The sequence below is a fragment of the Epinephelus moara genome, chromosome 13 (genome assembly GCF_006386435.1).
Source record: "Epinephelus moara isolate mb chromosome 13, YSFRI_EMoa_1.0, whole genome shotgun sequence".
Lineage (NCBI taxonomy): Eukaryota > Metazoa > Chordata > Actinopteri > Perciformes > Serranidae > Epinephelus > Epinephelus moara.
The window spans coordinates 813,042-824,485 of NC_065518.1; the positions used below are offsets into that span (position 1 = coordinate 813,042).

Consider the following 11,444-nt stretch of genomic DNA (forward strand, 5'->3'; position numbering starts at 1 on the left):
TAAATTACGATCGTACAGTAACAAATTGTTTTGTTCCAAAACTTGCCAAGTTGCTGACTTCGCAAGATGTTCTGGGAAATTTCATCTTCCACTTCGTTGAAAGTGTGGGTCGGGGCTCCCTTGGAATCTAGGGCAAGTTTTAAGTGTTGGAAACCTCTTCCACTACCTCACTTATGTTTTGGGACACCACGAGCCTAAACGTGAACGCACACATCCAAGTGCAAGTTGGTATTTCTAGGGGAAGTGTGGGTACTGTGACGGGCCCTAAGTCTTGAGACAAAAGTGTTTCTTAGTTTTAGGCCCAATCCCAATACCCCCCCCTTGCCCACTACCGCTTGGCCTTCAAAATGAAGCAACGAGGGGTAGGGGTAGAAATCTTTCCCTAGGAATTGGGACACCACTCACTACGTCACCACGTCAGTTACGTTCACGCATATGTAACTATTTTAAACAGGAAGCTGTGAGCCATCTACATTTCCAACCAGCATCTACAATGGAGTCTCCAGTTGAGTTCATCCTACCGATCATGTCTGCTGTCATTCATCATGCTTCGTTTGATGAACGACAGACGACAGGGGGCTTCTGCTAGCTAGCTAAGCAGCTAACATTACGAGGCAGCAGAGTTATACTAGCTGGCGTGTTATCGTAATGTGAAAAGTCCGACAATTTTGCAGAACAGGACAGATGACAGACGCCAGATAGTGCGAGCTAGCTAGCTAGCTAACAAGCAACCTGACGACGGTAACGTTAGCTATGTATGAACTTTTTTCCCCGTCTGTTGCTCAGTGGTAGCCATGGCGATGTCTACCCCACGTTGGCAAGTCATCATCTGAAATCCCTCGCTCCGAAGGGCTAGTTTCATACCGACTACCTCTCGTTATGCCCCCTACCCCTACACACAAAAAGGAATTGGGAAGCAACTACCCCTCGCGGGAACGCACAAATGTAGGGGCAGGGCTAAGGGGGGGGGGGGGGGGTATTGGGACGGGCCGTTAGTCACATTTTAGTCATTTTTATCCTTAATTGTTACAGTCGACGAAAATTCATGACATTTTAGTCATTACTTTTATAGTCTGGAAAATGGGCCCAACCCAGGAGAAACTGCAAAAGTAATGCTTCATAGTTTGTATCAGTCCTAACATCCTCCTGCATCACAGTTTGAAAGTTTCCCTTTCTGGATTTCGTGGAACTTTATCTTTTTCAAGGTCAAAAGCAAATGAACATTTCACAGTTACATTGTCTGGGTGGTGACAGGTTTAGGGGCTGATTTACGAGCACACACTCACTGACCATCATTTGAAAAGCTCAACATCTCTCTGTTGATGCTCTCGACAACTTTGTTGGTGATTCAAACTAAACTTTGATCTCTGTCAGAGAAAACTGATCTGAGTTCAGCCTGTTTATTTAGAGCACAGCTACACTCACAGATAACTGAGCCTCCTACCTGCCTGTCAAACACCATCAACCCACAAACCTTCCTGACACAGTCCAGCTTTGGCTGCAGTCGTTGTTTATGTCTTTTATATTTTTCGAAGTATGTTCGCTCGTGTGAAGTAGGTGACTATAGAAACTGAATTGAAATGAACTCCGAAAGAGGACGTGGAAGAGAAACAGCCTCAAATCTCACTATTGACCAGTGCATGAAAAACTTCTCACCTGCAGTGTCTCTCCTTGAACACACACACACACACACACACACACACACACACACACACACACACACACACACACACACACACACACACAGATAAATACACTTCTGTCCCTGCTGCTCACTTACCTACCTGCATTACTCTTACCAAACAAAAGGCCCTTGGCAGCCTGGTTGCTATCCTCTTACTCCATCTAGTGGCCACATCAACAAGGTGACCCCGGTGCAGTCACTACCTCTGCAGTGCTGTCACAGTTAGTTAGGATGACATTCACAAAGTGGTCTACCTCATCGTCACACAGCATGGCCGTCACTTCCTCACAATAACCAGCTGTCATCACAGAGATCTCACAGGACGGAGGGTGGAAGATGCATCAAGACAAATCTACTGTTGCACTGCTTTGTTTTTATTCCCTCTGAACATGTAGACTGTGTGCACCAAACACTACATGATCGTAAATCTTATTCTGATCGTTCTGTTTAGCTGTGAGAGAATATTCTGAGTGCAACATGAAGACAAAGAGTTCTGGATGTGAATCGCAGGTGGGAGTGTGCAGAGAGTTAAAACTAAAGTCTTTGGGACTCTGACAGTCAAGGTGAGTCCCTCACTGCTGCAGCAGCCATCTGCCTCTGTCACACACACACACACACACACACACACAAAGCATGCACTTCAAGTATACAACCATCCAAGATACACATGCATGCACACACTCAAACACACACAGAAACACGAACACAGATGGATTCACATACCACACACATATGCCTCTCTCTCTCTCTCTCTCTCTCTCTCTCTCTCTCTCTCTCTCTCTCTCTCTCTCTCTCTCTCTCTCTCATACACACACACACTCGCCTGCCTGGCAGACAGCAGAGGGACCACAGGCAGCCTTCGAGCGACCTTCACTCTGAAGCCACTGGGCTCCAGAATAGCACTGCAGCACGGCGCTGCACAAGGAGAACGACACAGACTGAGACACTGGTTCATCTGGAGGCCGACAGACGTCCATTAACGGGGGCATGACCTCAGATAGAGGCAGTAAGAATGGCATTAATACTGAATTAACATCAAAAACTCAACTGTTTATGACGCTCTGTGCAAGAGTTTCTGAACACACTGGCTGACATGAGACCAGGTGCAGCTTGTGTCTGTGCATATTCTAAACATGACAGCAGACAACATACAGTTACATGATGACCTCACTGACACTGTGCCCGCTTATACTGCACAGTAACATGTGGCTGTTGTCCTATTTCAGTGCAGAGTGGAGGTAGATTGAAAACAGAATGATGTGCAGCAGCAAACATGACCCAGATTCAGCATCACACAGATTCTTAGAGAATGACTGAAGAGCAGGTCACCTGCATCTCAACTGTCAACATGTCAGCTCCCTGCGACTGCACACAACAGTGTAAAGGGACAGTTCACCCCCAAATCAAAAATACATGTTTTTCTTCTGAGCTGTCGTGATATTTATCAGTCTAGATAGTTTTGGTGTGAGCTGCAGAGTGTTGGAGATATCGGCCGTACAGACGTCTCTCCAGTATAATGGGACTAGATGACACTCAGATTGTGGAGCGCCAAAGAAATAACAACTCAACGACAATGTCTCTTTCCAGGAATCATGACCTGGTTGTGAAGAGCTTCAAACAGGAACTATTTCCTTTGTACCTAACTATACCTGCCACAAGGATGGGTGCTGAATCCCGGTATTAAATGAGCCCCCAGGGCCAATGGCATGAGTGCAAAACGCTCCAAAGTCTGGTTACACTTCATAAGAGTTGATGCCGACACTGCTTATTGCCACAAGCTCAACATCTCCTGTGCACGTGAGGGCGGAAACACAAGCAATCTTTAAAACATCTGGTACATACAGGCGGAGAGATGCACCATTTTTGACCGCCTAGCTCGTACTTCATCTCCCATTGATCCATCCATCTCAGGTATGTTATAGTCTATATCAATAATTTATTCAGCTTCCTGAAGTTTTTGTCATTGTTTCCTTGTTTACGGGTTTTTTGGGAGTTTTTTCTCATCAGCTCTGACGGGCCAGGGACAGAGGGATGTCGAATGCTGTAACGCCCCCTTGAGGCTGATATTGGGCTTTACAAAAAACATTGAAAATTGAAATTAAATTTAAAACAATGCTGTGTGAGTGTTAATTTATATACTGTACTTAGACACATAGAAAATGAAGAATTGATCATTCTGTTCTTAATTTGTTTAAATGTTATCTCTTAAAACCCCCAAAGAACTGACAGGAGTAGAGTTAAAGTGATGGATCAATAAGCAGTATTGATAAGAGTAGTGGTGTCATTAAACCCACTGCACAGAGGGAAGCGTCCATCTAATGCTAGCTCACCTAGCACCACTGAGCTAGCTAACGTTACAGCTCAGCCAAGGAGGACAGGATCGTGTCAGGGTGTCGACAGTTATCAGACACATAAACTGATGCTTTTTTCAGACACTTTCAAGCTAATTTTTGGGGGCTTATTTTTGCCTTTAAATGGATAGTGTGAAATGGGGTGAGAGAGAGAGAGTTGAGGGATGACATGCAGCAAAGGGTTGCAAGCCGGAGTTGAGCCCGTGACCTCTGCAGCGAGGCATCACCTCTGACGATCCACTACGCTGCAGAAGCGCCTTCACACAAGCTGATTTTTAACCCAAAAAAATCAACACTGCTTTTTGGAAAATCACCTTTTTCTTATAATGGTGAGTCGTATATATATCTAGTTCGTGCAGAGGTCGGTTTGATGCAGGAATACAGTCATTAAAGTGAGTCAGCCAAGGTTCACTGATTTGTATCATCAAAGATTTGGACTTTCACACAGAAGAGTTTAAATAATTTGACAAAAATAAATTAAAAGATGAATAAATGACATCAGATAAAATGTTTAATTAAAACCTCACAAATTCAGATTTAAGACTATTTACACTTATAAAGGATCTGCATGCACCCTGCGTGTCCCAAGTGAAACCAAAAGTAAACGTTAAGTTATTTCAAGTCATGCTGTAACGTCTGGCGTCAGCACCTTACGTTAAGTAAGAAACATGAAGATGTTAAACCATGACTGGGGCGCTAATTCATGTGATGTCATACAACATATCGTACGAAGCTGTGTGAGGACACACTGCAGGTGTGAACTTCCCACATGTATCCCAAACCCTTGACGTGCTGCTCACCCACCTTGGTAATGAGAAAGACAGGTTGCTGTACCAGCTGCTCCCCAGCTGTGAACACTGTCGTCCTCTGGGTGGCGTGTCTTCTGACCCGCTGCTCAGCCTCTCGCTGGAGGGGGCTCGGGTGGCGTCCGAGTCCCCCGTCATGGTGAAGATGGAATCAGACAGACTGGGCCTCTCGTCGTGTGCCAGCGGGGCGAAGCTGAGCTGGACGATCTGCCTGGCGCTCTGGCAAACCGGCCCGTGGATGGCAGGGGTCAATGTGGGCAGGTCAAAGGTCAGGACGGTTTGCGTGCTCGAGGTCAGCAGCTCCTCGCTGTCCAGGCTGTTGTACGACGTGCCTTTGGCTCTGTGGGACTCCATGATGCTCTCAAAGTGGCGGCTGAAGGTGTCCTCCGCGGCACAGCGAGGACCGGAGACCAGGATGGGGGATTTCAGGGCCGGGTGGTGGTTGTCAAAAAATGTCTCCATGGGTCTGGACAGAGACGGAGGATTAAGAAACACTGCAACAACATTAAGTGTGAAAAACATCTGGACTCCAACTGTGTTTGTATCATGTCATCATATCAATGTGCTGCACTGTGACGGACGCAAACAAACTTGTTTACAATCTGCTTGAAAATTAGGTTACGAGTGAGATCCAAACTCAGATGAAAATATAGGTCAGGGGAAAATCCTGCTGCACCACAGTGTGTGTGTGTGTGTGTGTGTGTGTGTGTGTGTGTGTGTGTGTGTGTGTGTTTGAGGTTCACCTCTTCAGAAGGTGTCCAAACACCTCTGGCTCCTCCTGAGCTGCATACTGCTGCTTCCTGCTGTCTCCCTGCATCCTCACACTGGCCCAGCTCACCATCTCTTCCTCTTCCTCCTCCTCTTCTTCATCTTCCTCCTCCTCCCCATCCTCCCTTCCTCCTCTTCTCTCCTCTCCCTCCTCCCCATCTGTCCTCCCATAAGCCAGCCCCCCCAGCGGGCTGCTGCCTGTCCCCGAGGTGCCCTGCACGCTGCGGTTACTCCCGAACGCTGAATCGGCGTCCTCCTGCTCAGCCAGCAGCACCTCGTCTATGTCTGTCTCTCTGTAGCAGCGCAGTGGGACGGCGTCCAGGTCCGTTTCTGAGTACTTTAACGTCCGGCGAATGATGCCGGTTTTGGGTGACGTCCCGATAACGGCGGGAGGTGGGGTCACCAGCTCGACCTCCACGTGCTGCACCTCGTGATTGGCAGAAAGCAGAGGGAGGGAGGAAGGGGGAGTCGGGGTGGGAGACTCGCTGGAGTTACCGCTGGGAGGAGCTGTGGAGGTCTCCAGAGAATCTGCAGATGGAAAGAGTTAAACATCAACATCAGCGTGATCGGCTATATTTACTAACTCCCTGCTGCAACTGCACAGAACACAGATCTAGATCACTGCCTGCTCCACTTGGTCCAGAACCATAATTACAGTCTGAGTATCAACACTCATTATCACTGTAAAAGGGAAACCCATCTCCATCATGTTTACTTTGTATTAGTCAGTGGTATCTATAACAATATTTTATATTTATTCTATAACTATAAATCAACTGTTAAAACATCCATCCTTTTTCATCCGCTTATCCGGGGCCAGGTCGCGGGGGCAGCAGACCAAGAAAAGCACCCCAGACATCCCTCTCCTCGGCAGCGCCTTCCAGCTCCTCCTGGGAGACCCCACAACGTTCCCAGGCCAGATGAGATATATAATCCCTCCAGTGTGTTCTGGGTCTGCCCCGGGGCCTCCTACCAGTGGGACGTGCCTGGAACACCTCTAACAGGAGGCGCCCAGGAGGATCCTGATCAGATGTTGAACCACCTCAACATGAAGGAGCAGCGGCTCTACTCCGAGCTCCCTCCAGATGTCTGACTCGTCCCCCTATCTCTAAGGCTGAGCCCAGACACCCTACAGAGGAAACTCATTTCAGACGCTTGTATCTGTGATCTCATTCTTTCAGTCACTACCCAGAGCTCATGACCATAGGTGAGGGTTGGGACACAGATGGACCAGGAAATCAAAAGCTTTGCCTTCTGGCTCAGCTCCCTCTGAACCATGACGGTCCGGCACAGCGTCCGCATCACTGCAGACACCCCGCCAAACCACCCATGTCTTATTTTCTTTGGTGTTTTTTGTCACACACAGATATGCATTAATGATTTTTGGGTAATATGTACGTTGATGTTATCCAGTGTCAAGTCTCTCATCATGTGACGAGACGATATGTGCAACATAGCGTGCACTGGGGCCCGTCGTAACTACCTTACGCCACTGACTCTGCAACTTGGTCTCCCTCCAAAGTTGTAGAAATCCGGCACTTGGCTTGTGGTGTCAGTCACTGATGAATGAAACTGTCCTTTAACGTCAAAATTATACATGATATTATCGGGTTATTCTTGTCCTACTATTATTTCAGTCACTGTGTCTGTTCATGTTCTAGCCGAATGTAAAAAGCGCCACCAAATGGTCGGAGCTACATCTGAAGTACCACATGCAAACTGTGCAAGTCACTGAATCCTCCACAACAAGTTCCTGCACATGTTTCACAATAAAAGCCTTTTCAGAAAATAAAGGGATTCTCTCAACCGAAGTTATAACGGGCTTTTAATTTGAAACAGATACAGGAAGTGTTGAGTTTGAAATCCCTACAGGAAACATCGATAAGGCTGGGCTGTTGTTGTCGTACAGTTGTCTACAGCAGCAGATCACTCTGTCTTTCTATTGGTCCAAGTGACGGCTGTGATGAAAGAAGTTAATCAAAAATGGTATAAGTAATAAGTATAAGACGTACAAAACCCCTTTAAGAGTACAAAATAGCATCACAGGTACCTACACCTTAATATGTATCTTAAAGGACCTGCATTTTTTGTTTTTTAAAAACACTTATTCAGTTTCTATCGTCTTTTATTTTGTGCTTTCATTCCCCCGTACGACATAAAACTATAAAAACAGGTCACAAGCGTGGACCGTCATGTTTAAAGGAAGTCTCAGTAATTTCCTGAAACAGTCAGTTACTGTATTTGATAGCAAATGTTGCTCAAAGTGGAAAAAACAGTGCATTTGTTGGTGCCTATTTTAATCATGAAACTGCAGTAAGTAGATGGAATAAGGGAGGAAACACTCTCACTTTTCTCCCCCCTGCCAGCAGCCTCCTCAGCAGGGGTCCCAAATAAAAACTCCCACTTGGCACGAGCGATCCTCTGACAGTGGAGCGAGGGCACGGGGACTGCACAGCCACTGTCCGTCTGAAACACACACAAAGACACGCTTAGCAGCTCTGCAGTGCAGCATTAAAGGAAGAGTCCAACAATTTGGAAAACACACTTAGTCACTGTGTTGCAGAGATTTAGATGAGACTAATATCGCTCTCATGTCTGAGAGTCTGGAGCTGGAGCCAGGAGGCTGCTCGTTAGCATCGAAACAGAAAGTGTAATTTGTGGTTTTGCGATTCACCTGTATTCCTGAGGTGGCGGCTCCGGTCTCGTTGCTCTGGTGACTGGACTGACTGGACTCGGGGGACACACAGTCCCTGTCCCCCAAGCTGCCCGTCACCCCACTGGAGCTCCGCGAGGACGACCCTCCCATCGCTCCGTTCTGCTCCGCCTCTGCAGGCTCCTCCACCCTCTGCTGCTCTGCCTCATATCTCTCCATCTCGTTGCCCTGTCCCTCCTCATCACAACCCTCGTCCTCCTCTGCAGAGTCCAGCGCCACCGGTCCCAGCAGCAGGATCTCTCTCCTCCTCTGCTCAGCCCGTTTCTGCTGGGCCGTGGGACTGAGCGGCCTGTGATGGCGACTCGACTGACGATCAGACGTTTGATCATTTATAGACCCAAATCCAGGCTCAGGGCTCGGCCTCGGCCTCGGGCTGCTCTCCACCTGATTCCCCCACTGCTGCCTGGACGTCCAACTGACTGGAGCCTCCTCAACGCTCTGATTGATGAAGAGCCTGCGAGCGAGCTCAGTGCAGTCCCCTCTCTCGAAACAGCTCAGGTCTCCTCTCTTGTCCAGGCACGGGGACCAGGACTCTCTGGCATACTGTGGGAGCTGACGGCGATGCAGGGTGGGGGTATCCGGTGCTCGCAGCTCAGCTTGGAATAGTCTGGGGTCCCTCATGGGAGAGCTGAGCTCAGTGGGAGGATGCGAGGGACGGAGGACGCGTGAAGGAATGGCGGGGGAACTCGGAGCTGCTGATAAAATTGAGCTGGACTTCTGAACGCAGTCCTCCCGGTGTGTCTGATAGTTAGAGTTTGTTTCATGTGACTGCATGACGGAGTTTTCAGGCTGGTGAGAGTCTGTGTTGTCAGTTGCTGGCGTGAGTTGGTCGTTTAAAGGGATGTTCATCTTAAGCGTTTGCTTAGACTGTTGTGCGTTTGGAGCTGGACTGTGGAATTCTCCAGCAGGCTCACCTAAAGCATTGTGCAGTGAGGACCGTCTCGCCTCTGTGAAAATAGAAGATACTTTGGTTGCCTCCTCTGCTAGCCTGCGGGCAACCTCAGGGCTGTGAGCTGGAGAGGAGGATTTACTGTCACTTAACTGGTTCAAGCCCTCAACTACATTATTGCCAAGTTGAAGGATTGCTCCCTGCGGTGAAGTGCTCCTGTTGCTGGACATGTGAACGTGTCTTTTTGCAGCTGGACTTCCTGTCACAGCTCTGTCCTCTCCTGACCAGTGAAGAGGACTCTGGATCTCGACACAGGGCTTCGAGTGAGGAGTCTGCCTGGACTGGGAGGACAGCTGGTCTGACGCGGGGCTCCGAGGCAGCCCACAAACAGCCTGGCTCCTATCTGCGACATGGTCTTTGAGGTTTTTGTTCGGACGCTGAACCGGAGACCCAGCCCAGGACTGACAGCGCGGCTGTCGGCTGTAGCGTGAGGATGAGGCTTGCTCGAGCGCATGGGCTAGTTTGATCCTCAGCAGAGGGGAGCCAAACTCCTCCACAGCCCTCTGGGTAGCTGCCCTGCCGATGGGGTCCAAGGCTGGTTGGCGAAGGCCGGGAGAGAACGTCTGCTGGTGACTTCCTGGAGATCGGAAAGTCAGCTTGGGACTGGAGCTGCACGATGAATCGGGACTCCCAAACCAAACTGGGTCGCTGAGTCTTTTACGAAAGTGAGAGGGGGTGGATCTCTCCTCTCTGGTCCGTCTCTCGCACACAGAGTTGCGCGGACTGTCCACGGTCTTCACATTTGACTTCTCGATGTAGCTGAAGGTGACGACAGACCGCGTACCATCGCTGACCTCCTCCTCCTTAAACCTCCTGCAGTTGGGAGGCGTGTGCGTGACCTTTCCAGAAGAGGGCATCATTGGTGGCGAGTGGATGGCCGACACTCCATCACACGGTGCACTCCGATGCTTTGCGACTTTAGGGGAGCTGCTGGCTTGCTGGGGCTGAAAGCTGTTTCTAGAAGGAGACTGTGTGCAGTCCTGAACCAGACGGTGAGCCGTGGAGGTCTTGGTGACTGCCGTCTGGCTCGCTAGCTGAGACAGGAGCTCCGCTGGGCTGTCCTGAACCGAATGCCCCTGAGCTATCCCTTCCTTCCCTCCACTCTGATCTGGGGCAGACCTCACTTCTACATACAAATGAAGGACTTTTCCAGACTGGGACATGACCTCCTCTCAGGCCGTAATGAGGACAGACACACAGAAATGGAGCAGAGAGAGAGGGAGGGACAGACGGGGTGAAAGAGACAAAAACAAAAGGGGAGATCTTCTTTGTCCTCTTCTTCTTCTATCCGTCAGTTTGTTTTTCTGCTGGTGGTGCGTGTCAGTGTATTTTTAGACGGTCTTTCTTCTGCCTCCCAGAATGTCTGTGTGCAGAGCAGAGACACACAGGCTGAACGGCCAGAGGACAAACATGCCCGTGGGACACCTCCAACACCTCCCTATTCTTCATACCTGTGAATGAAAGAAAAGAGGAGGTGTTATCTTTTGTGTCCTCAAGTGACACTTTACACACAGGATATTTGTGATGCAGGCATGTAGCTCATTAGTGCTGCTGCCAGTTTCTCTTAATACACTCTTTGTGCAGTAAATGGAACCGTGCCAACACTAAAGGGTAAGGCTGCTGGTACACTGCGTTTTATTCTTATTGTTAATAAATCCCACGAAAAGACCAAAACCAACAATGTCTCAGTCGGTCTCTCGATACTGTCCAGCTTCCCAACCTGTCTGCAACACTCAGCCCTGAGCTTGTTCATACATTTAAAAACAGGTTACAAGCATACAGTCACAGCAGAAGTGTTCAGATCCTTCACCTGAGTAAAAGCATTTCACTACAAGTCCTGCACTGAAACCTTGAAGAGGACCAATTATGCTCAGTTTCAGGTTTATACTTGTATGTTGTCTTTCTACTAGAACATGTTAACATGCGGGATTTATATTTCAGAAATGTAACTCCACGTCACAGTGACACAAGCTGAAACCATTTCCCTCAGTGGAAACAAAGCTTTGATTTACTTCACAGATAAGAAACAATAAATTGTGAAGACAATAAAGCCTCCACGTGGAGAGGAAATCTCTGCTAGCTGCTAGGCTAATTTATACAATGTAAAACACTTGACTCTGTAGCTCCTCTTAAAAAGAAGTTAAAAAAGCAAAGAAAGTTCGCTCCTTGGTAT

The 11,444-nt window shown here is 48.5% G+C and overlaps 2 protein-coding genes across 2 annotated transcripts in view; both read right to left on the reverse strand.

Annotated features, from left to right (window-relative positions):
• The window catches only part of LOC126399424 (PH and SEC7 domain-containing protein 1-like), a 261,872-nt gene extending 256,126 nt beyond the window's left edge, over nt 1-5,746 (reverse strand). The window contains exons 1-2 of the mRNA XM_050059358.1: nt 5,585-5,746; nt 4,840-5,307 (exon numbers count right to left, since the gene is read on the reverse strand). Of these exons, the coding sequence (XP_049915315.1) occupies nt 4,840-5,307; nt 5,585-5,682 (566 nt within the window). The 5' untranslated portion in view covers nt 5,683-5,746. The remainder of the gene's footprint in view (nt 1-4,839; nt 5,308-5,584) is intronic.
• Nucleotides 5,747-5,836: 90 nt separating this feature from the next.
• The window catches only part of LOC126400208 (uncharacterized), a 13,082-nt gene continuing 7,474 nt past the window's right edge, over nt 5,837-11,444 (reverse strand). Inside the window, exons 2-5 of the mRNA XM_050060771.1 lie at nt 8,284-10,722; nt 7,958-8,075; nt 5,882-6,137; nt 5,837-5,849 (exon numbers count right to left, since the gene is read on the reverse strand). Coding sequence (XP_049916728.1) covers nt 5,837-5,849; nt 5,882-6,137; nt 7,958-8,075; nt 8,284-10,434 — 2,538 coding nt within the window. The 5' untranslated portion in view covers nt 10,435-10,722. The remainder of the gene's footprint in view (nt 5,850-5,881; nt 6,138-7,957; nt 8,076-8,283; nt 10,723-11,444) is intronic.